This window comes from Neodiprion virginianus, chromosome 1 (genome assembly GCF_021901495.1).
Source record: "Neodiprion virginianus isolate iyNeoVirg1 chromosome 1, iyNeoVirg1.1, whole genome shotgun sequence".
In the NCBI taxonomy this organism is placed as follows: domain Eukaryota; kingdom Metazoa; phylum Arthropoda; class Insecta; order Hymenoptera; family Diprionidae; genus Neodiprion; species Neodiprion virginianus.
The window spans coordinates 33,191,325-33,217,749 of record NC_060877.1 but is presented as its reverse complement, the minus strand read 5'-3'; the positions used below and the strand labels follow the sequence as shown (position 1 = coordinate 33,217,749).

Genomic DNA, 26,425 nt, shown 5'->3' with positions numbered 1-26,425 from the left:
TGTACTTCAGCCCGGGTACGTTTTGACAACGCTTTTAAATCCGCGGACTTATTCGCCGACGCCATTTTCGTCTTCTTTCCTCCTCTTCTTTAGACTGGCCCCGCTGCAGGACGGGCCTTAAAAACTCTTTACCGCGCTCGTGAGTCGTTCTTGTATATTATACCCACTCGACGAGATCGAGATAACGAAATTAAGGAACTCGAACCGGCAGCAGCGGCGGCGGCTCTCCTGGACCCCCGGGGGACTCTGGGTTGCAAATTTGCGAAAAGAAGCCGAGCCACGCATATATACTGTATATACGCGAGTGTATTTTACGGCCAAATCTTCGCCCCGGGTTTCCTCCCGTCATCGGTCAATGTCTCTCGGGATAACGCTGCTGCAGGGGGTTCTCTTGACGGCGCGATGCGATGCAGCCGCAGCTGCCACGCGAGGCGGACACGGAAGGCTCGAATCTCGCCTCGTTGTGTGTTTGGACAACCATCCTCGGCCGGATATTTTATTTATATATCCGTCCCCTCGCCCTCTTCGCTCCTCTCGCCACTCACGTTAGTCGCCCGACACACCCGGGGGTTTTCAAAGAATAAATAACCCTCCGCGGTGAAATAAATATACAAGGTGTTAAATCTGTCCTCAAAATGCGGAGGAACGTGGATATTCCTGTGCGAGGTATGTGAGAGACGGAAGATCGATCGATCGATCCTTTATTATTAATCGATCGAGCATCGATCGCGTCGGTTCGTATTACAGCTGCACAATAAGCCGCTGCGCTGCGATGCGCGCGTCGTTGGGTTTTAGAGAATTTTGTAACGGCGTTCCTACGACTCTTGACAATTTTCAAAATACATCCTCCATTCCGCATGAATAACGCGCTACCGCGGCGTTAAACATTTTCATACCGGTTCGAGATCCAAGCGTCGCGTTATAAAGTCACGAGATAACCTCGCATCTATAATCCTGCTACATTTCCCTGCCGCAATTCGCACCGCGGGTATAACGGTAATTCCGGACACCTGTCTAGAGGCCGGCTGCTATTAGATCGTCATCTGGAGCAACAGAATTATTTCACGACCGGTTAACGGTGGCGGGTGTTGAGATGCTATGAGACCAAGACAGAATACTAGCCAATCTGGAACACCTTCACGAAATTAGTTTTCCCTGTGATTAGAATCAGAAGCTTTGGTCAACGACAGAAAAAGAGAAAAAAAAGAAAAAAAAAGACGAAAATTTGATTCTTCCAGGCGATCCGAGGACTCGGAAAATAATCGGTTTGAAGTATCGCATAAAATGATCCCGGCATGCTCGCACAGCGGGTGCTGCTGCTGCAGCTGGATATCAACTCTCGTATAATGTCTGCGCGTTTGAATCTGCGTGTAAAAAGTCATGGGTCGTTAGCGGTGATACGTATAGCATTCCGGAAGAGCATGGCGGACAACGTTGACGTTGTAGATTTTCTCGTTGTCGCCTGTCACTTGGCACGTGCACGCACGCCTGCTGCTCCTTCGCATGCGATATACGTATTTCCTATACTCGTATAAACGTTTTACACTTGTACGTGTTACAGTACGCAGCCATTACACGCTCGTGCTTGACGTCTTAATGCCTTTGATATGCATCATTTTCGATTTTTTTTTTCTAATCCAAGAATCCAGCCCGCGTGCCCGAACAAATAGTTGGAGTCGAAATATTTTTTTGTCAAAGAAGAAAGATTTCTGTAATGTTATATCAGACATTCCAAACAAGCGGATTTTTTCAGTCAAAGGCGAACGCTTGGTGGTTAGATATTGTTATTATCCTACATTACGAAAGTAACGTATATCGGACCAAAGCGCTCGATTCAGGCAGCAGGCGTCGTTGCTTTTTATTGCGTCTCGTTGGATCGATGACGAATAACATAATTGACCGCGTTGAACTGTCCAGACTCCCAGCACTCGGGATTTCTTATCGTTTTATGAAGCACACGTGTTTATATTCACCCGATACATTCCGCCTATCGCCGAACATCGTTTGTGTTTAGAATTATGTTGTTAGAGCTGATCATGAGAGGCTGCACTGTATCAGAGCTGTCTGAAAGGAATTACAAGATTAATCACTGGCTCGACGATCGTTGCTGCAGGCTTTGGCAGTGCGCAATGATCGTCGTTAGTTTTCGTAATCGTAATTTCGTAAACTTTCCACAAAGATCGCCACGAAGACCATAAAATTAATCCGCTGCAGCGGGTAATTTATCGTCCTCTATCGTCTGTGTAAATCTCATATTATGGCAGACCGCAAGAGTTGCAATTTCGCCGCTCTTGCACGGTCAGACGACTCGGAACGGTGGCCAAAATCGCGGCCACTAAGCGTCCTCGTTTGATTCTCACTCTCAATGTCCGATGATTCTTCGAAACGCCGATTCCTTCCGCGTCGACGACGTGACGTGGTGCCTACAATAAAGAGCCTGCTAAAATATCGGGACGAATCGAAGACGCGAGGACGAGTATAAAGTACAAAGACCGCTCCATCTGTATATTAATATAAACTCCTTCTCTAATTATGAATCTTTTGTAAAATCCAAACGTGTAGGGAGAGGCAGGATGTCACGCCTGCACTGCGTGCCCTGCAAGCATGGGCATTATTCTGCCGGCCTCCTCGGAATTACAAGAACCTCCGAGTGCCTAGTACGTGTATTGTCGGTACGTGCGTAGACACATCGCCTATGTGTTCTATGTTAGCTATTTTACCCACACCTTGCACAACGAGAAGCTGCTGCCGCTGCACTTGTATGCACCGGAGAGAGTCACTCGCTGCATGTGTAGATTATACTGCTGAACAAGGCGGCACAACTCGCGGGAGAAATAGTCAGAGGGACAGGGGGAAACGTTTAGAATTCTCTCGATGTAGGAAGAAAGGACTATCGTGCGGCCGCGGCGGTTTAGGACCCGTCTCATCATCTTGCCGCAGGAAATATTATTAACTCGAGAGTTTAATACTCCGTCTTGTTAATCCACAAGAATCTTACAAATTATACTCATACGATGCATCTTCAACACGTAGATTATACAACTCACCGGCATCCCATTCTGGACAGGATATTAAATTTATCCAATGTTTCAACGGTCGGTTCGGTTTCTTGAGTAATTGTTGTCTTGTAAAAATGTGTGAATCAACTTTCGTATCCAGTGTTAATTTATCGTATACTTTGCGCCACTTGCAAGTAGATAATCCGTCTCGGATCGTTTTCGCCTCCTCTGTTGTAGGATCGGGACTCGTCTTGAGATTCGGACTCCCGCTTACGGTTTTCCATCAATAATATACATATTATAGTATCAAAGCAAATGTTCGGCTTGCAGGAACAAAAGCGATCGTGTCAGGGTCGCGATTCGACACGAAACGCGGAGGTTACACACCTATCGCAGAGATAAGCGATCGGTCAGCGAGTCGTTTGCGAGTGACGGGTTCGCTCATGGAATACGTATTTGAGATTCGCGATATACTCGGCCGGGCAGCGTTACGGGTGCCCACGCCTACATACGCCAGCGCCGTATGCGAGCACAGATCGGGAAAGGCGGACTAGACGGACCGCATGCGGTATAAGGTGCAAATCTCCGTGGAACCGGCGCAAAACTGCAGCATGAAGAATGACGGGACATCCAGGAGGGAGCCAGTTACGTCACGATGACGCTGCGAACGACCATTTGTAGTTTTAATTATTCGATTCTTGTACGCCGCAGCAGCTCATACGACGAAGCTGGGGGCGGCAGGGAGACAAAGGAATGTCTCGCCCCCCGTCATCGGCGTCTTCGTTGTCGTCGACGCGGTGCTGCTGATCAACGGATAAGAATACGACGTGTTCGAAAACTTATTGGTTATAAAAGTCGATGGTGGTGCGCGCGCCGCTGTGTACCTTATACCTACAACTACACCGTGCTGCGGGGGTCACTGGTGAAAAGAAAACTGAAAAATTTCATGAATAAAAGATCAATTCCCTCCCACGCTTCACCCTTCTTTCCAACCCCCGCAGCGGGCTGCACTCTCTGCTGATAAATATTGTTATTCGAATCGCGCGTGCGGGAATATTATATTACAGGACATATAATATTCATGATCTATGGGCAAAGGATCCTTAATGGACACGATCCTTCGCTCCGCAAGACTCTGCCCGTCGCGAGGATCATCTTTTTTTTTCGAATTTTAAACATCATTCTTCTTTTTTTTCAGTGCAGCGTTTCCTTGCCATCAAATTTGACGCGGAACAGACAGAAATTTTACAGCGTAAACTTTCAGTGTGTTTAGCGAAAGGCTACTCGGAGAATTCTGTGATTCACTCAACGTTCGACTCTGAGACAATGCTTTACTTCCGTTAATTTAGCTTTTTCCCTTCTGTTGAGCACGTGCACGCGGCGTAACAGTCCTTTTATTTCTGGCGGTAATCTTGGATGATCCGAGTTGCGTTTTTCACCCGGAATGCTGGACCTGTAGCTGCTGACTTTCTACCTCCGGGACTTCTCTATATGATTCTAAGATTTTGTGAATTTTCAAGCCCAACAACTGGCTTGGAATACTTGAACGTAGAATTCTCTCAAGATTGGATAGAAGCTTTTTTTTTAATCTTTTGCAAAATTGTTGATTTGAGGTTCTTGACTTCCGTATCCGCGAAATTACCGTCTCAGAAACTGAAGTGCTGAGCTGATAAAGTGGCGGGTGCGATTCGCAATTCGTGTAGCCACTGATCGGAAATTGTGTAACGATTTGTTGAATTGCGCGTGCTAAAATTGCGCTGCGATTCGATCGTTGAAAATTGGAGATTTATATCCATGCAAACGCGGTAGCTATAGTGCAGATACTATACGCACAGCTGATTGGAAATTGAAAATTGGAAATAAATTCGAATCGAACGTGTGCGCACTTCTATGATTTCTCTATACAGGTTCTGAGATCTAGAAAGTGAAACGATAATTTATTTGATTGTATGTATTCCCGTCGTTAATCAAAACCTATTAAATTAAAAGAAATGCTCGGGACTTTTGATGCCGCGCTACTTAATCGCCGACAGCAAATAGTCGCACTTTTCACTCGCAATTTTATAATAGCTGTTTACAGAAAGAAGTAGTCGTTGCGGGTATGGGAAAAAAGTTGAATTAAACAACGCGAAAAAATTCACGTGTGAGAGATAAATTTTCTTCTCATCAGCTTTCTTGATTGCGTCGCAGCTTAAACTCCAGTCGCGCGATGGAGACAAGCGATCAGTCGAACTCGCGATCGCCGTTTTAATTCACGTCGTAACTCACACCCGCGCTTCAACAGCAACACCTTGCTGTTTCGTCTGCGATTTTACGAGCCCCTGACTAAAACCCGACGTCGAATTCAACGCCGGTCTTGATCCAAAGCGTGGCAGAGACGAATTCCTTCGCAGCTCTCTGCTGCTCTGCAGTCGTCGTGCTGTCTCGTTTACTTTCACTGCCGATAGTAGCCCAGGGCAAAATCGGCCGAACGATTATTCGCGGCCTGTATACTCGTTCAGGGCGATAAACCATTCATTATAAACTGGTGTGGGATAAAATTATAAAAAAATAAAGTTTTCTCCTCTCGATTTCCCGCAATTTATTCACATCGTCGAACCTAGACCACCGTGCGTACCCTACAATCGGTCGACTCTGATCGAACTGTTTTGCAAGAACGGGGTTATTATACTCCGTAATCAATCCGTCAACAATACATTCGCGCCGATTAATTTTCACGCCGTCAACTTTAGTCGCGGTAACTAATAGAATCCAGACTGGAAATTTTTTTGGTAGTATTTCGAGGATCGAAGAACGGCGAATATGATCCGGAATCGACGATATTTCACTCGTGGGAGAAAACCCGAGGTGTCAGGGTCGGTCAAGATTAAGATCGCCGAGTCTTGAGCGTCGATGTTGAATTCCTCGCGGCTCGCTACTCCGAGAAAGAGACTAGCTCTTTCTCTTTCTCTCTCTCTCTCTACCTCTTTCTCTCCGGTAAAACTTGCTCCGCGTCGATGGTAAAATGGAACTCGTTCATAAAACCGCGGCGATGAGCAAGTTTTGCAGCGCGAGCTTGCAGCCAGAGGGGCGGAATTAGACTCGAGCTCAAAAAGTTGAGTACTGCTTTCTTCTGCAGCAACGTTTAACGCTCGGAATTGTGCCGTCCGTTTTTAACTTTGCACTAATTCCATCACTGGGCGCGGTAAATAGGGTTTCAACTGTCGCAACCGGGGAACGTGGGCGGATTTAACGCGACTCAACGTTTCCTTAACTCTCTGCCCACCGATTTAAATGTACTTACAATTAAATTACCTCCTCGCCGAATTGCCGAGCACGTTGAAGCCGCTTATGAAAAAACAGAGCTAAACGATCTAATCCGCTTTTCAAAAAGCCAACGTGGGTGGGCTTAGCCATGCTTTTCGGCCTCCGAGCTAAGCTGAACAAAATCAAAACGCCGTCCCGATTTTATTATACCTATGTTCCGAAAGTAAAGCAGAAACTAATCGTCATCCTTGGGTGCAGGAAAACTGAATTTTGTGTTTATCCGTAATATTCTTTGGCTTACTGTCAGTTATCGAGACGCGTAGGTTTCTTTTTTCATTCTGATTCTTGAAACGTAGAACGCTCACATTTACACAATTTGTGGCTACAAATATACCTTAATTCTAATTCTTACGTCTTGCGCCATTCACGCACGTGATATAATACCTTGCTGCATTTTTTCGTTTATTTCTGCTTTAAGGAATAAAAAGGAATAAAAAGGAATAAAAAAAGGTATTCCCTTGAAGCATATGTAAATGTATAAATAATGTAATTGCCGTAGTTTGTTGAAAATATTTGAAACAATTAATCACCCGCCTCTGGCTGCAACGGGTTCTTAAATCGTATCGGGTTTCGACAATCTGTTGATGAAACAACAGCAGGAAGAATTTCGAGGACGTAGACAAATTCGAAAAATAGTGGCGCATTATTTGTTGTCAAATCCAAACGTCGATGGTACGAAAATCTAATCCGATTTCAGTTTTAAACTCGTCCTCAACTTTGAGACAGGCTTAAGCACGTGGCTTCACTTCCGCTTGAGCAATAGTCTCAGTGGAGCCACCTTCTCCGCCGAGAAGGTAAACGAACAACGTTTTCGTCGTTATTTGTTATCTCGGTGTACACGAGTTTTGAAATTGGAGTCCAGGCTGACTTGAACTCTTGATTGATTAGTACAACCATTTGAGAATCGCGGCCAATTTCAATTGATTCAATTTTAAAACTATATCGACGTTTAGCTGCGAGTTAAAAATTTATCCACCGCTCCAAATATCATGAGCGAAACAAACAGTATATTATAAAACTGAATTAATTAATCAATTAATGAGATAAAATAAACGAATATCCGACACCCGGCCAAGTCGGAGGTGATAAAACAATAAAGTGAAAGAAAAAATAATTCCTCCGAGTCTAGCAGGAGTCGTTGATTATTTCTTTTCGCATTCACGAATCTCCAAGATCTTAACGACGTTGTTCGTGATCGTTACAGTGCCGAGTTGGACGGTTTTAGAACTGCATAAATTAATTCAGACTCCGCAGCACTATCAGTGTTGGTACCGTACACCGTACAGTTACATGTATATTGTTGAATTTTAAAACAAAATTCTTGCCAGATCAGATGCGAACCTTTTAATTAACCGTACACGAATTCTCTTTATTTTTGTATCAGCTGCGGGTAAATTCGTGGACGAAGTAAGATGACTTCGGGCAATTTCACGAAGTTTGTTTGACGCTCGCGTTGTAATCTGGTTACGGCGCGTATTATCTTGTCGGGTTTACGCCAGAGGCGGGTAAGGCGAGGGCTTGTCTGCAGACTAGACCATATCGGGGGACACGGCTTAATCGAAAGAAACGGCGAGAGGTATTAAGTTGCAGATTCAACCCGATCGCTGCCACCGTCAGATATGACTTCTCGTATTCGTATACCAACCGATTCCGTTGTTGGCATTAATACGATCGCGTTATTACACCCGCTCGCGCATATCGTTACACCGTCTTTACGAGCATGCATGCGGCAATCCGCACGAATGTGTGTCTTACAGGCAAGGTGCGCGGCTGGCGTCTCCTTTCCATCCGCGGCCCGCCAGAATAGGCCGCATCGTGCACCGAGTAAATACAATCTCCGTGATGCGGAGAACCACAGACGAAGAGGACGCGACGAAAATTCTCGACCGACGTGGACGTAGTGCGAAGTAGGAGAAGAAGGGAATCGTCAAAAGCTTCGTAGAGACGTGTCAACGCGCCGATTCAGCTTCTTCTCGACTCGAGCTGATGCACTTAATTGCTAATTATACTCGGTGAGTGGCCCTGTGCTGTACTCGATTCTCGGACTGTTGCGAGAATTTTCGAGCGAGTTTGTTACCTACACCGCGGTTTGTCAAGGCGGCTGCTGCTGCTGCTGCTGTTGTTGTTGTTGTTGTCGCTGTTGCCGCGGGTTACTTTTACTTTTGAAACGGTTTTGCAGGATTGAGGATTATACCCGGAGCAGAGATACACTGAGCCATGGGAAGAATTCTTTGAGGAATCTGCGGCCGCGCGCGGACGACGCCAATTAACCGCGGCAAGAACGCGTCCGCTTGGTCGGGTCGAGACGCGGAGAGAGAAGAGGCTCCTTCCTTCACCTCCAACTTTCGAAATATGCATTTTCATGATCGATTATTTTTAATGCAGCAGACCGCGGGGATTCTCTTACGTCGCTTGTACAACTTTACACCTGCGGTCACGAAAATTGGCGGGAGAAACAGAGAGAGAGAGAGAGAGAGAGTTGCGCTCTGCGAGATTATATTATAATACGCGTGTTAATATTATACATATCTACCTGTAGGGACACGCCTGTCAAAATCTTGAATAGCAATTTTTAGGGAAAGCAAATACACACATGGTATTTTAATATAAGCGTACGTATGTATGCACATATGGATACGTGTAAGCCACGCGGCTCTTTCGAGAGAGTAAATCATACGCCGCGGTAGCTGGTGTGTAAGTAAATCGCATTTATGACCACTGCACGCGTATGATAATATCGCCCGGGCGAAAGAAAGACGGAAAGGCTCAACCCGGTGGCCGGCTTCGAGGTAGGTAGAGGTGCTTTCGTTTTCTGCCACACTTTTTTCTTATTTTTCTTCTTCTTCTCTCTTATTCTCCATTCTTTCGTCTCTTTCTCGGACGAGATAATTGCCGCGGGATCTAATATTTTCTACGACCGCGAGCCGCGGGGTCAGCCGCGACTAATCCTTATTCTAATTCTAATACCAATTCTAATTCTAATTCTAACCTGTCCAACAGCCGGTCAGACCGACGGACGCTGACTGCGGACCCACGAACCGACAAATATCCATCCGCAGCGCGTGTCACTCGAGGCTCTACGTTTAGTTGGATTTCACGTACACAAACGAATTCCATTACAAGTGCCTAGTTCTGTTTGTGCAACACGCCGAGCCACGTGGCTTACCTGATGCACGCCGCTGCACCTTTGGACTCGGTTCGATTTACGAGGAATTTCTCCTCGATCCTATCTCCGGACACCGTGTAACGTAATAAAAGAGACACCCCCGTTGCCGTTTATTGTCACTCGTATGCGCGTATAATACGTACACCTTATACCACTCGTTCCGATGCACGATCGAATCTTCATACCTACTTTTACTCGAATTATAAACTTGTTGAAATTGATCTTCCTTCTTTAATTAACTACTTTACTTTCGTTTGGATATTTTCAACTCTTGCAACTCGCCCTCGTCTATAAATCTTATCATCATAGGTATATACGTATCTTGTTATACTTTCTCTCGATTAATTTCGACCGCCTTAAACTCATTTATCTTCGTGACTAGTTGAATTATGCTTGAAGTTTTGGGAAACGAGGGGCGAGAGAAGGAAAAAAAATTCTTATCTTTTAATTCAAAACGGACTTACGGTAATTACGCATCGCCGCGACATACATAAATACCTATACGATGTCTGATCTCTGCGGTAAAAGTTGCGGACCATCATTTTTACAAAAGTGAAAACTACAAATAAATGTGAAATACATTTCGCATCCGGATGTTTTATTAACATATGTTATAAATCATTCGGAAGTATAAATGCACGGATTTGGACACCGCCGCGATCTAAATTGTCATTGCTTCAGCGTCTCGTAAATCACTCTGTAACGACTTGCCGAGAAAAAAAATTTGCAAAAATAATGGCGAAATACCGACGAGTCGTGCAGGACTCGGTGCTTGAATCGAGGGAATTTAAATTCGTTTGCAAAATCGTGCATTTGAAATGAAACAAGCCGTTCGACGGAGGCAAACTAACGATCAGTCATGCGCGTTGACAGCGCCGGGCAAATCAATCGCCTCTCGTGTGCAGTCTGTTTGCGCCGATCGAATCCAACCGCATGTTGCAGGTACACGGATCCGCGGATTATGTCGCGCGTTGCGTAATCTTGATGGGAAATTATTCGTTTTTGCAACGGTTAGTTTTAAACCGCAAATTTTGATCGGTGACTGAGCGATACTGCGTCGGAAACACGTACGTGACGGCCACTAATGACGGCATGTTGCGCCAGAAGAGCGTTGCAAGATATCAATAATCACACCGCTGATAATAACCGTTTAACAATACAGCTACTTATACATCACCGTTACAACGGGTGACGAAAATATCGCAAACAGTGAAAGAGAGTCGCACCGCGATGACGCAGAACTGGAGCTTTTCTCAGCGAACCGCTTTTGTTTAGGTACCTAAAAAAACACGGCTTACGTATAACATATATGAGGCTCAACATCGTTTCCTGTATAGATACTTGGGATATTGTTACATTCTTTTAACGATAATTTGTCATCGCATTGCTACCTAATTGCCGACTCCTGTACACGCGATAATGCCAGAGGTATTTCGCTCGGTGTTTATATCGTTACTTCGACGAAATTTTATACAGCTATGCAACTTATCACGGTTATAGGTAAAAACAAAGAATAAAAATACCGAACCCGTATTAACGGTGGGATGATAATTTTTGTTTTCGTTCTTCTAATCACGAAACCGGATGTTATTTTACGAAGGATCGTCAAGTGGGAGAAAAAAAAAATGATCCGTATCTATTCTACTAGATAAGAGAGACTTTGGACGATAAAATAAATCGAAGTCTAGGTATTGAAATATTTCGATTTTTCAATTGTCCGTTAATAATTGTGACCCAAATCAATTCAAGCCATTCGATTGTTACAAGGCCTGCAGTAATAGGTTATATATTACCGATCGCGAACGATTAGCGCGAGGTTAATTATACAACGTGTATAATTATTGGCGTTGGGCGATAGATCGGTATCGTTTCCCCGTGTATATGTATAACGGTGAACTCGATCCGATTTTCCGTTATATCAGCAAATAGAATTCTTACAATCCTCCCGGCAGGGTTTAATATCTAGATCGTTGTTAAAAATACACACGTATATACGTGTAAAATGCAGTGTAGTAGCCGATGGATCCAACTCAGAGGCGTACAGCACGTCACACCGAGGAATCGCATCGTGGAGAAAGCTGTCGTCGGTCTGGTCGGCACCGAGATGCATGATGTCGTCGAGTGACTGCATCATACGTGCTGTTGCCTCTGCTTCGCCATCGTCAAGGCAATTAAATACACAGGCAGCGCGATCTCGAGACACGTCGCTCGTCTTAGAAATTAATTACGATAATTGCGGAAACGCAGGACAAGTAAAGTATTTCCGCGAGTTTCTTACCTCGGAAAGTTGTGACGTATCTTCGTTACTTTGCGGTGCGGCATTTCCGGAAAATTTGGAAAAACGACGCTAGACTGCGGCGCGTTAATTTGTCCAACCGCGGTTCATTCTCTCGACACTCGTTCGTTGCAAGTACAGTTTCGTAATCACGCTGCAAGCTGTTCTCTTCTCTTCTGGTCTAATAATCGAGTCTGTGCACAGGCCGTCGTACGTCGCGCTACAATCAATGTTCTGTAATCAATCGAACGCGGCGGAGCTCGAGGCGATGATATCTAACGCGTGACACCGAGTGCATCGTGCGGGAGTCTGTTGCACCGAGATCGTGGCCGGGCTTCGATACGATCGGCTTCGTCTCGTTCAGCTTCGCTCTTGATCACGAGTGCGAGAGTCCGTGGATAATTCGACACTGATCGGAGCTTTCGAATCTCCCCGAAACTAGAGTAGACCAGACTAGACCAGACGACGCACCCTGCGGACTCAATATCTTACTCATCCGTCATTGTACGACACGAACGTCGCTCGTATCCTCTTCCTCCTTTTGATCGTTCAGGTGAAACAGCTCGTGTACCCAACGCTGCGTCAAATCGGTGACACGTTTGACGCGCGGGTGTTCCGCCGGAAACTTTGTACGGAGGAGTCGAGTTTTCGAGGGAATTCCAGCTTAATAACGGTTCGCCACGGCTTAGATTAAACCCGGAGATATCGGTCCCACCACGGTGCGCCGGCCGGACCGCACAGCCTCATGACTCGGTGGTACAAACGGATAATGGAGAACGCGTGGATAATCAGCGGAAGTTACGACTATCATAATTCGCAATTTAGATTCCATTACTATTAACTGCCCCTCTCGCTGCCTGCCTAGGTTCACCGTTTCAAATCTCTTGGACAACGTTGTGTCGTACGTATTCGTTTACTCGCTGTGGTTAGACTTTGCCATATTACGTGCACGCCTCCTCGTTCGATTATTATCGCGATGTAGCGACTTCTTCCCAATCTTAATATTTCACTTTTCCTTCTTCGATTCCATTGGGTTGCCATCTTTTCACCGATTTATGCTTCAGGAGTTGGGATTACTCTCTTCTTGGGTATATTCTCCTTCCTTGATTTCATTGCGAATAGCTGGCCATCGATGCGTCGCGAGCAGCTACGAATAATTATATTGAAAATCAGTTCCGAAGGCTAGCTAAGTTTGTGAAAGTGAAAGCTTTTTTTTATGCTCGTTTTAAGTGATTTTTTGATTCCGGAAAGCGGATGTTCGGGTGCGGTTGTGTGGATATGGAAAAAGGAGAAAAAATCACTTCGTCGAGATCGGACATCAAATTACTGTTATAGAAATCTTGTGTGCATCTACACGGCCCGTATACATGTACAACATGCATAGGAAATGAAATTGAAAAATCAATTTGTACCACTTTCTACCAAAATACTGGCTGAATTAATTAACCTGAAAGTGACAAGAAACTAGTTTTTTTTTTTTTTTTTTATAATTTTCCCCATCCATATATTAAATTTCTCCTGAGGAAGAGCGATATATTTTAACGATATCGCTGAGTTTAAATTTTGTATAACTTTCCGACAGCGCAACACAGGCGTGTAATGTTTCGTTTCAAAATATTTACCAAATATTTCCTATCATCTGATAATGGAGGAAAATTCTTCCTTGAGTTATAAAAATCGATAGTTTATACGCGAATATTTGTATCTATTGCGCAAATTTATTTATTTTTTTTCATTTCATAGATATAATAAGTCCCGACTGAACCGAAGTTGAAAATGAGTTTGCGACCGAAGCTAACTCTGCATCGCTAATTTCATTCACCGCGCTCTCGCATCCTGTATTACGTGTAATTCACAACACAGAGAATGATCAATTCAATTCCACTCCGTCCGCACCGCGCGCAAAGGTTCGTGCAAAATCTGCAATAACTGGCTAAAAAGTGTTGAAAAAAATGACCAAAGGACGAGATTCGACGAGGACGAGGTCGCGTTCAAGTCGGGTATCGGATCCTCCGCGTCGTGGCGACTCCCTCCCTTCAGGGTCCAGCGTGTATCCCCGTCTTCCTTTTGTTCGGTTTGCCGCGGGTACGTTCACGCGAGGGTCTGCATTGTTTCGCATTTTGCCGGTGCTCCCCGTTCCTCTCCTCTCCTCTTCTCTCCCGCGCGTCACTCAGGTATCGGTCTCCTCGTCTCCGTCTTCGTCTCGCTACCGCGTACGCATTGCACGGCCTTACGTTGATATGACGAGCCTCCGTACGCACTGCACAAGCGCAGAGGGCGTCGCACTCTCTTCGACTCTTCTTCTCGTTCGCGGTTATCTCCTCCTTCTCTCCTCTCCTCTCCTCTCCTCTTCGACCAACTCCGACGACGCCGGTTCGACTGTATTTGCCCGCCTCGTACCTGCAGGTTCGCCGTGAAACTGCACGCTGCATCAGCCACGGTAGCACTGCCGAGACCTCACCGGTTCACTGAGTCATCCGTGCACCGGTCGCTCGGTTGCAGGGCGATCGCTTCTAAGAACGGAGATTCGCGTTTTAGGACACAGGAAGTTGAGGTGGACGAAATTCCGATACATGTAGTGCACGGACGTTGCGATTTACGTTCACGGGTCATCGTCGACGGGGATGCGCTTTGGCTCGATGATATTGTAATACGTATTTGTGTGTGCAGGGTGATGGAATACAACCTTCTTGCGATGATATCGAGTCTATCTTCTACGGATAAGCAGGGCGTGGTTGATGTTGCGAATTTGAAAAGTTGCGAAAACGACTATTTCCGAATTGTTTGGTGGCGAAAATTGAAGCAAAGATATCAAACTTTTACGAAACAACAAAGTTCCGAAATGTAAGATACCGAAAATTCAAGTTACGATAGAACAAAGTTCCGAAAAGTAATGTTTCGATAGAGCAAAATTCCAAAAATTTAAAATATCCTCACATACCGTAATCCGCTCAACGAGTACGTGTAAAGATTCAGAAACACCGAAAATCGAAATAACCTGGATTCCAAACGTAAGAATATCTAAAATCGCAACACATCGGAAGTTTTCAAATTCGGAATTTCAAGACCATCCCGGATAAGCTGATCGGAAATCACAGGAAGGCAATGTCACGAAAACAATCCGCCTTCAACTCCTCCAGACAATGGCAAGGGTACGAAATTTCGTACATTATACATTCGACGGAGATACCGATCCACTTATGTTCCGTTTTCGATACTTCACTTTGCTTGAAATCGTGGAAAAGAAACATATTTCAGAGACTTTCTATTCCGGAATGTATAATGGCCTAATAATTTGATGAATTTTCAACTGTGAGTGGAAAACTAGTACACAATTTGAGATATTTTCAACCGTTTGAATTGCGTCGGTGACCAAATTCTCTGACCACATTTGTGGGTTTGACGAAGTGGTGCAAGATATAATCTATGTATACGTATACGTTTTATATGTATGAGTGTAATATACTTACAACGCCACAACGATTTACCGTTCGAATACTTTATTCCAAATAATTTACTTGTTAACGGTAACGTAGAAAAACGCATTTAGATAAAAAATTATGTGGTTTATGATTATGGCAAGGTATATACTCGAATTCATTTCACTCTGGAGCCGTGCAGTTATGGCTGTCCGTCAGCATTCGAAACGAACCATTTATATGCATCTACTTGTGTAGTTTTTACTGTCCCTAAAAACGCAGTAGAGGAACAATTATTTTTCGAGAAAACTTGTGAAATTAGCTAGGTTCTGGGGGGGTTAAAGCTTGGACGGCCTAAAATCATACTTATTTCTAGGAGTTTTTGTTTTTAAGAAAATGAAAATACTTACTCTCAGCATTTATATTTTATTTAAAAAAAACTCCTAAAACCAGGTATGGCTTGAGATTATCCAAGCTGTACCCCGCCTAATTAAACCTGACGATCAAGAAACCAAATTCAGTGACGTGAACATTACCAATTTTCCATTTATCGAAACCTAGTGGCTCACATAACTCCTAAGTTCTATTATCAAGTGCAGAAGTTGTACATGGCAAAGCGTATCGAGTGCACCCTACCACGACCTAACGAAGCTAGCTGTAGCACCGGATACTAAGACTGTAAAACACCTCTCGAATGCGTTCGGAGTGCATTAGACATTACAGGCTGAAATCAATATCGAATCAATTTCTCTTCACAGATGCTTCGGTGGGGCGGGTTGATTCACTTTCATCTGTCGAAGTCTATACCTCGTATATATATACGGGGCATTCCATGACATCGCGATCAAGATTCTACGCCGATGTCTCAGATTGGCTTTGTAATTTTTTGTATAAAAGTACATGGCAAGAAATGCAATCGTATTTTTTTCGCAATTTTTCCACCCAGCGTATCTGAAGTACGATTTAAAAATTGGAGAAAGACTCCTTTTCTGATATTAAAGAAGTTTCAGAAAAATCTTATAGAATATAACAAAATTCTTGACACCTATTAGAAGATAGATATTTCATAACTTCGAAAGATGAATAAGAGAAATGAAAAAGAAAAAAGAAAAAATCATTGTAATTGGATTGCATTTGTAACATAAGAATTATCATAAAAGCTTATTATAATATCTCTCTGAATAGATATTTTTCGGCCCATATCATAACGAGCTTTCATGTTGATTCTTAGGTCAAAAATGTAATTCAATAATAATTTTATTTGTTCATTTTTTTTAATCTATCCTTTGAAGTTATGAAATCTTCATCTTCTAACAGGTGTCAAAATTTTTTTTATATTTCTTTTTCGTCATGTACTCTCATACAAAAAATTATAAAGCCAATCTGAGACATCGGCGTAGAATCTTGCAATTAATCGCGATGCCATGGAATGCCCCATACACATATAGCTACTATATACACCCGTCTCATATCAGACGTCCCTTTCTCTTCTTGTCCTCGAGAACTTGTAACCCTGTTTTTCTAATTCCGATCTATCGTCAGCGATAACTCTTATCTCCGCTCTGAAACTCCGCCGACTCGCCTCGTGGTGTCAGGAGGAGAAACGCGCACCTCGTAACTCGTTCCTCATACCTGTATCAAGCCCTGCCTTCCGTTCACGCGCCCATACGCGATACACGCTGCCGTTCCATCCGACTCTGGTTATCATAGTCACCGATAATACGCCGGTCATGAGATGCGCCTCGCGGTTCATCGAAATCTTCTCAGCCTCCGCGTTTCGTTACAATTCGCTTGTTCGATAATTACAGAGCGGAATAAAGGCTGAACTTACGCCTACTGATTAGACGTCGTGTAACGCACCTAGGCTTTTTTAGAAAAAAGAAAAATCTACCTGCACGCTTATCAACTGGGTCATCTTCTGATTATAGGTAGGAAGTATTGGTCATACGTGCAGGTTTTTATCTACGAACATCGTATACGTATTTATAGACAGTCTTTACGCGAGACTTTTCCGCTACGTCATAAATAAACTTATTGTGAGCGAAATATCGAATAACTTCTGCTTTTTAGAGAACTTCGGATGAATTGATTAATCGGTATTGAAGTCTGTAATTATTGCTCAGACCAATTACGCTTCGGCATTCTCGGAAATTTAATCGCGAAACGTTCCGCGTATGAAAATTCAGGGGAAAAAGTGTGAATATTCGTGAAATTCAATTTCCAGTCGACACTCGTTTACACTGATAATATCGGTCGTTTCATTACTCGGACAAAGTGATCCGTTGATGTTCAAACCAGCACGAGACTTTCGTTCTGTTTGATTTGATTTCTTTTTTATTGCTAATTTATGTAGATAATTCTGTCAAAGAAAAAAAAAAAAAGAAATAATAATCTATCCGTCGATCGAGAAAAGGTCTCTATTTCAGTAATAAAATGTAAATACATAGTAGATTTCAAAAATTAAACAACTTCCCGATGTATATCAATTGCTGAAACGTTGAATTTTACATTAGTTCGAAAGTATGTATAATAACCAATCTCCTAAAACGATAGTTAGAAAGGAATTAGACTGACGAACAAATATTCTCGTCAACTTCCTTGAGAATTGGCAATTTCTTTTTTATCGTGAAAAAAAAAACGCGTGCGAGTCGTGTAGCAAAATAAATGATGTCGAGATGTAGATACCTACCACGTTTAGATGAAGATGACTCAAATTAACTGGACCACCGACAAAAGGAGAGTAATGAAAAGATAGACTTTGAATAATTTTACAAATTTCAAGATTGTTATCGCAGGCAGCTGTCGATGTCTGTCAACTACTATATTGTGCAAACTAATTTGATACTCAAAACTAGAAACAGTCATTTTAACGTATAATTATAATTATACAGGTGTGTGTGATTCCAGAACACCCAATAACGTCAAAGCTGTTTGGCCCAGTTCGGCAAAAATTTCGTACAAGCTATTATGCACGAAAATCCGTGTCCGAAAGAAAACGACGACCGTATAGCAGTGACCCACTATATGGAGTTGCAGGTCTAAGGGTGTCTCGTTCGGGAAGCCATAAATTCATTCGAGTAAGCCGATATATCATCGGCGCTATTTAATTTACACCCCAAAGCTATGGCTGCCGGTATATACATACACATGTACATATACGTACAGGTATAATGCTTATTATACAGGGACTGAATCCAGTCTCGGTTGTTTCAGTTTCTCCTCTTGTAAAAGTTCCCGTATTTTCCTCCTCGCAATCATGCACTTCTGCTCTGCGGACGATTGCTTTATGCATTATTATACCTAGTTACGCCGCATGCTCTACGGGGCATGCACTATCGCTATATTCCTTCTTAATTGGCGATTAACCGTCGAACGTATTGGATATTAATTAGAGGGAATGACCGGACGGCGGTCCAAGACCACGTAGCTCATTCACAAGCGTTTGATGCACCGTATGTACGTACGTTTACTGCCTGAACCGGCGACGGCAAAAATCGAGGAGATTTCTCTCCTGGCATCCTTCGCCTCTCAGGCAGTGTCTGCATCCCGCACGTCCTTCCCTTCGGTTAGGTACGCAGCCCATTTCCACGGTACGTAAACGATAAACTACGGAGGATATAGGCAAGGAGAAGTATCTTATATGGGTTTCAATTGAAAAAGTGTCGACCAAGAAGTACGAAACAGTGGTTCAACAAGTCCCCGGAATGCCGGTCACGAGCGATAAGGGTTAGAATCTGATTGGCGCTTTCTGGAACATTTGCTTTGCAGCAACGTCATCTCAATTTCCCTCTACTTTACGGACACTTTCTACACACGGAGATAGTCCTCCTTACCTCGACCCCCCGTACGATAAACGGACTCTGGCTGGACCGCGTGCGCAAAATTCATCCGCACCAATCTCGATCCTCATATTCGACGACGTCCACCCGACAGTGCGACGCATGGAAGCCAAGGTGCGGCCAAGGAGCTCCGGGCGAAGTCCTCGATGCGGTGGTCCGCCGGCTGCCGCTGCGGCCTTTAGCCTGTCCGTCAGCTTTTCTCCAGTGAAAGCTCCGCTTTATGCGCCCGATGGTGGAGCCCAACGCAGCGCAGCGGCTTGTCCCACGGGGACAACTTCTCGAGCCGTTGCAGCAGTCCCTGCTCCGCCTCTGTCTCGATTATTTTTGCGAATGAATTATTTATGCCGAAAATATGCACTTACAGGCATTATCTCACATGTGTTATACACACTTGTACGCGTATACACGTCCAGCTTTGTCTGTTACGTACAGCTTGCAACGCGAAAGCCAATTTCCTCAGCGATTATATTATACCTATGCGCGATGGTCTTCGGATAATCTTGCTGCAGAGGGGGATGGATATTTTTGGATAGTGAATTGATAAAATATCGCGGAAATTGTGCGAAATCGATGGGGATCGCGGTGTTTGAGGTACGTGCCGTTTCACCGTGTCTCAAAGGCCGTTTCTGCTCTATTGTTTATTTTCACCGTTAAAATAACAGCTTTCAAATAAAGTCGTACGAAATGTCAAATGTTTAACTTGTGGTATTGCGGGCGGTGAACACGAACTCCAGACGGGACTGAGTAAATAGAAACGAACCTTAGTACGGGCTGGGTCTCTTAATATTACCGCAAACAATGGACCAGCTGTTCAAGGCTCATCGAGCACCGTAACCAGGGCAGTAGCTACACCGAGACTGTGGCTCTCACACGCGCGCTTCGTCGTTTCTTGAGCATGCGGTATATTTTTGTTTCTGCTCGTGAAACTCACGTTTCCAATTTCACATTGGAATTTTATTCGAAGCGTCATATGGATATTAATGATTAACTTTTGTTCACATGTTGTTTTTTCAACCGTGTGAAAAAATTTACCATCTCATTACAAATAACTCTCAATTATTGATTTCATTAATCTCAGCTTGTTGGAGATTTTTGGCTCCAAAAACTTCTCGCGGTACACGTGACTTTTTAGGGGTATTTTCCTTACTAATTATGGTACCTGAAGAACTCAAAAACCGTATGCGTATCAAACAATTTGATTGATTACAACATTTTTAGAAAACTTGTCCAAATTTGGGTGAAAATTGAAAAGGCGTAGCTTCTCGTGACCAGAATCGAAGCAATAAACAATATCGTGCCTGCACGATGATGTAAGACCGTTTAATTTCCGCATATTCAATCCTCTATTTTCACGGACACTAATCACGGCTAATAAAAATCATCAACATCAATCACCGAGACGCGAATATCGGCGACTCGAGAAGGTCGTCGATGAAGTAATTAGGTGCACACGTAACATTGCGCATGCAGCGTTGACGTGTTTCGTTCAATTTCCTCTCATACCAATGCGCATAAACGAAAGTTAATTAATACCGTAGAGGTAATATAATTAGCAATTAAAGTTGGCAAAGTGTACAGTTGCTGCCCATTGCGCAAGTCCTCCGACGGCTTAGCCGAGAGGTTGAAAAATAAAGATTCCTAACCGCGTCTCGCAGACCTTCGGACGAATTAAGAGCGCTGGATGTATTTAACGAGGTGACGCTGGAGGGCACTCGATGGAGCAGGTTACCCCGGAATGGGCGTGCCTCTGTAATATTCTAGGCTCGATCCTGCAGCCACTCGAAAGCCGCGAGGCCGCATTCGCAAAGATAGATCTTCGACGTAAACAACGACATTATGCAGGCGCGCTGAGTGAAATCCGCGCGCGGACCGATTGAGGATAAAACGATCGGCTATACGCGCGTTTCTCTGTTTCGAGTTTGTCTTAAAAATCGGTTACATATACGCGCGGCAATTTCCTCGATTCGAATGCAATGCGCGGCTGTGCAGGCGGCGCGATATCGTGCTGCTGGCACACTTTGGTCCCACTTTGGCATGCGCGCTCGGTCACCTATCCTCACTTCACCGTCGGTTCAGGGTATAATGCAACCAGATATCCGCGAATGCCGGCTTTGGTAGGCCTTCTCGACTAGAGATGCATCGATTATGCAGGTGTGCGTAGAGTCTAAATACTCTTGACAAAGTCCTTGTGACCCACTTTCCGTTGCTGTAATTCCTCTTCTTGTACTCTGCAAGTACCTGCGGCGCCTACAACTCTCATCCATATAATACAAAATTGCTGCGAAACGGGATTTCCGTAACGTAGTTTATACTGTTTGTGCTATTACAAACTTTTTTCCAACGATAATTATATAGATTTTATCTACTATTTCAGCGCCGAGAATACGTGCGACTCGAGTTTTTTTTTTTTTTGCACCATGACACTATATTTGTCTTGTTGGTGCTCTTTTTCCTATAGAAATGGACTGCAAGCAATTTCGCATGGGGAATAGCAAAGGGAGATATGGTTGTATTTTTTCACGGATAATTTATTAACCATGAATTTTCATTGACGAAGCTTAGCTGCAGCATATCTTGCGCCGCGCCGGGTAATAATTTTTTTTATATCTGCAACAAATCATGTGTTCAAATTGTTAAGCGTACACTTCTCAAAGCTTGGTCTGCGGTCGATAGATGAGCTAGTCGCTTTAATATACTGTATTTACGGTTCGTTCCGACACGGTGAATATAACTCGTGTCACATGCACATGGTAGCCGCGTGATCCCCGAAGGGGTCATGTAAGAGAGTATACATTGTCTTCCTAGACAGAAAAGGATGAAACAAGAATAAAAATGAAACGCGCAGTGTCCATGGAATAAGAATAAAAAGAAGAAGAAGAAGAAGAAGAAGGAGAAGAAGAAGAAGACGAAGAATGAGGAGGAGGAGAAGAAGTTGTAGAAGAGTAGGCGAGTGCATATGTGAGGTCAGCGCTGAAAAGCTAGAGAGCAGAAGCGCCCCTTTTACACGAACCGAACAAAAACGCGCCTGTCTGCTTCAAGTTTCATTTTCAACGGTTGAACTGCAGAAGACAGAAGTCCAGGCTCTGCTCAAACAGATTTTTCAGTCCAGAGCGCCGGCGGCCACGTCAATGTATAAATTTTACGCCTCAGTCCGCACCTACCAAAGGATTCTGATTTATCAGTGGCTCGTTCAGCCGTGACCTCGAATTGCCAAGGAATGACCAATCGTCCAGGACGTATTTTCCGAAGCAAGGGAAAAATCCGTCGTAATTCAACTGCACGCGTCTCAGCAGCAGTCCGAACGACGTTCGGTGTGCCTCCAATTTGAACAATTCACCAAAAATGGTATTCTGGATCACTTTGTTTCACCGCCAAGTTCTTCGATCGCAATACGATGCTCCGTCTGGACCGACTCGTTGAGTATTCAAAATTCTATTCATCGCCGTCTGCATCGCCATACTTGATTTTTTGTGAACGGAGGTCAAACTTTTTGGCGGACCTCGTGCTCGCGTATAATAGTTTTTAAATTGGCTGCTCGAAGGAGCTAGAATAAAAAAAATTCTTGAAAAAAACATATTTCGTTTCCCCGCCTGCGGACTCTGGAGGAAGGCTGGAAGGAAATCTTGGCGAACATTGTTTGCCTCCCGTGGTGAGCGAAGATCTGAGAAGTGATAAAAAGAGGGCGTCATCATCAGAAACGATCGCGTCTCGATTCGAGTTGGCAAGAATTTTCGACCTTCTTAAGCTCGTTCGAGATTCCAGGATACACCAAGCTTATGCGGCACGCGGTACGGAACGGTAAATCGATTTTCTTCCCTCAGGAGTGCCGTGTCACCTTGGTGTATACACGTATACAATATGCATGTATACATACATACCACACATCTACTCATCGAGACGCGGTTCTTCAACTCGTTCTATTATATACCTACACCCGTCTTTCAGTAGCCAGCGTCGAGTCGATTTCGACTTTTAGAAGAAACGCACGACGCTGGAAGAAAGGAGGGAAAAATAAGAAAAGGTCCTGCAGTCGAACCCCTCCGAGTTATTCCTGCGGGCGCTGCAACGGTCCCAAACAATAAATAATTACCAGGGGTACGATATCCAACCGAGCATGGCGACGAGACCGGGTTCACATATAGATGGCCTAGAACAACTCCGAATGGAGTCCTTCGCGAACCCCAGGACGCGGAACGGGTTCGCGTATTGCGTCGTTACACGGCTAACGTCGTCGAGGTTGCAGAACGGGCATTCCCAAGCGGAGGCTCGATTCTCCCGTTCCGATTTATCGCGTTTTCGAATTCCGAGCTGCAGCCTTCAGCCACGGAAAAGGCCGAAGGTTCCTGTTTCCATTTACATACTCCGAAAAGCTGGCCTGAATAGCCTTGACGAGTTGCCCACTAGATCCATTATACTAGCGCCTGTAACAACGGAAGTGATCACCGCGTTGTCGCGACGCCGAAACGGATGTCGGAGGCATTGGGACGGCCTGTTGATTCGACGCGCGTCGGGTCGTAGAAATCGCGTTTTATTAGTCATTTTCTAAAACCAAGAGTGTCAATTTACAAAAACAGCTACTTTTACTGAATGATTGCCACTAGTCGTTGAAATAAACAGCTTCTCGTCCGTAATAAAGTTAACGTGTTATTTGTATACACCTGCTGAGACATTTTGTCATAAAGACACTACACTTACAATCATAATGTGCGTTGATCTTTTTGTTGCTGTTGCTGTTTTTTTTTTTTTTTTATTCCTTTCAAAAATGTTAGTTCCGACAGGACGAGTCCGTCCAAATTGTTACAAAATCACTTAAAATCACTGTGCCGTATAATATCTGAATAATCGCCGACTCACAGTAGCATACAAAAATAAATCTTCAATTCTGTAAATAAAAAAGAAATTTTAACCATTCAACGATACCGAAATAATATCCTAATTGTCGTGTATTTCCAACAAGAAACACAGCGTGACTTATAATTTCATTCGAACGAGCTCATGGCTCAGTGTTGTCTGACTGTAATATTCCCAACTTGAAATCACAACAAGTTTCGAAGTGAACAGAGAGAACGATCTTGATTCTACCTAATCCGCGAGGACGACCTCAAACTTCTGACCGTGACACTATCCAGGGTCCAGGAATAATTGTAAATTGAATATTCGGGGCGTAGCGTCGCGCGTCGCGTCGTTGAGTGACGAGGATCGTAGATTAGAAAGATTTAAGAGAGATTCCCTGCTCCGTGATCTCTTCGAGAAAGAAAGAGAGAAAGAGAGAGAGAGAGAGAGAGAGAGGGAGAAAGAGAGGGAGAGAGAAAGGGAAACAGCACCCGGTGCGGCTGCCGGTGTGCTGTACAAAGGTATACATACAGAGAAGACGGGCATGTAAGGCCCAAGGGAGAATAAGTCTCGTTACTATGGCGACCCAGAGGAGGGGGCCAGGTGGTCCGGGGGATGGGGCCGGGGGCGGAGGTTCGGGCTTTTTCGCCGAGGTTCGGAGCTTCTCGGTCGACGGCTAAGCGAGGCCAACCGGTCGCTCGCCCGCCACGGTCTCTCGGCGACCAGTCGAATTCCGTACGTAGTCAGCGATCGTGTATGGCGCTCCGGGAGCGTGCCAAATGTCGTCTGCATACGCATAAGCAGGCCGATAGTAGTGCTGAACCATATTCGTATTCGAGGGACGAGTCGCGGCAAATTTTTTTCCCACCTTATTTACTTTTGTCCAAAGTAGAAACGGAGAGAAGTAATACCACTACTACTGCGACATTAATCGCCCGACGATTCGTTATCAGGCGTAATTACTTGCGTGTATGTTTACACGCCGTGGCATAAATAAGTAACACGGGGTGAGTTAGGGGGGAAACTGGGTGTAATCGGAATACACGGAGCAGGGGGAGCGGGAGATTAAAAGGGAAACCATTCGGAAAATCGATAATTTGTACGGTTGAAGAACTGCAGAGTTGGGCCGGGGTAACGTCGTTCGGTGAAGTGTTAATAACGTGCTCCCGAGTACAGTGTCAAATCAAATGTCGGGCTCGAAGCGTGCTTGAGGCGGACGACAGCGTTCGGGACGAACCGAAGATCGGTAGCGGAGAAGTCGATTCTCGGGAAATCGAGTTCAACTCTCTGCGGGAATTATTTCCATAATAAATATAGGACAAACGCGAAGTCGAAAGAGCCATGTTTCGAGTCGGATCGCAGGCGTATATCTCGCGATAATAAATCATTGGTAGGAGGATTTTTCCGACAAGGTTCGAAAGCCGCGGCGGGCGGAGCTGCGGTGATGAAAGTGACGTGATGATGGAGCTGCGGGATGAGGAGGAATTCGACCGTTGACGACAAGCAGCTAACACGATTATCGCCGAAAAGTTGGAGAGCAAGGTCGGTTTACGTCGGTAACGCGGATCCCTCAGCTTCGGGATGACGATGTTCGGTACTTTGGTACAGAGGCTGACGTCCCCCGTGACGTCGCCAACTTCGTCGAGAAGACGTTTCAAATCACCGTCCCGATGGGAAGTTCAGAGCGATCCGGAGGACGAGGTAGCGCCAGTCAGGAAATCGAGGGCCAAGCATCTACTCGACAAACGTAAGAGCAAGAGTCGGGCACGCGGACTCAACATAAGCGAACCTCAGCCCTGCACCGCCTCCGTAAACGCCGCCGCCTCCCCAGCTTCCGGTTGGCACGAGGTCGCTTTTCCACCCCTCAGGGGCACCAAGAGCCTCGGACGACTCGACGGCATGAAAGAGGTGAGTCCAAATCCCTTTTCCTCTTGTCCAGGATCAGGTGCAGCGAAAGGAGAAGTTAGATCTCGATCACCACATTTATGATCTATCGATAATTCGACGTCGTTGTCCACCGTGTCCGAAAGCTCGCGCGCCCTTTGATCAGCCTCTGAAACTCCGCGTCTTGCGCACGCTGGATAAGCGCCTGCCTACATCGCGCTGTACATACAACGTGAAACCTATATCTGTTGAAATCCTTCCATATAAGGCGGCACTTCGCGCCCGCAGGGCTTCTTCTTCTTCTTCTTCTTCTTCTTCTTCTTCTTCCTCGTCCTACGGTTCGGCATTCCGAAAGTCTGAATCAAACCGGGGCTTCGGTTGTGTTGTATACCTATGTGGGTATAATAATCGGGAACCCGACGACTCGCGGCTCAACACGCGAACTTGAACGATCTTTCGGAGCAAACTCCCTCTCTCGAAATTCCACAGGGCTTATGCTTCTCGTTTCGTTTCGTTTCGTTTCGTTTTCATGCGAATATCCAGTACCTACTAGTAATCTTACGTCGAAAAAGTGCAGTCCGCACACTTTACCTTTTCAGCTTTTCCACTGCGACTGAATTACCATTCAGCGAGTTACACGCGTTACCGTTTGAAAGAGGTTCCCGGTATGTAAGTAAATTTGTTGTAACACCGAGTCATAGGCA

General features: G+C 44.7%; 2 protein-coding genes across 5 annotated transcripts in view; both read left to right on the top strand.

Annotated features, from left to right (window-relative positions):
* LOC124310129 (uncharacterized) overlaps positions 1 to 26,425 on the top strand; it is a 106,733-nt gene that overhangs the window by 54,824 nt on the left and 25,484 nt on the right. Inside the window, exon 6 of one of the 4 annotated variants that reach the window (XM_046773804.1) lies at positions 25,250 to 25,380. The exons of 2 other annotated variants lie outside the window; for them this stretch is intronic. In XM_046773804.1, coding sequence (XP_046629760.1) covers positions 25,250 to 25,282 — 33 coding nt within the window. In that variant the 3' untranslated portion in view covers positions 25,283 to 25,380. Of the gene's footprint in view, positions 1 to 8,062; positions 8,222 to 25,249; positions 25,381 to 26,425 lie in introns of those variants that run through there. One more of the 4 variants, XM_046773803.1, reaches the window with a different exon arrangement.
* Positions 25,419 to 26,425, top strand: part of LOC124310123 (rho GTPase-activating protein 20-like) — a 76,536-nt gene continuing 75,529 nt past the window's right edge. The window contains exon 1 of the mRNA XM_046773783.1: positions 25,419 to 25,745. Within this exon, the coding sequence (XP_046629739.1) occupies positions 25,419 to 25,745 (327 nt within the window). The remainder of the gene's footprint in view (positions 25,746 to 26,425) is intronic.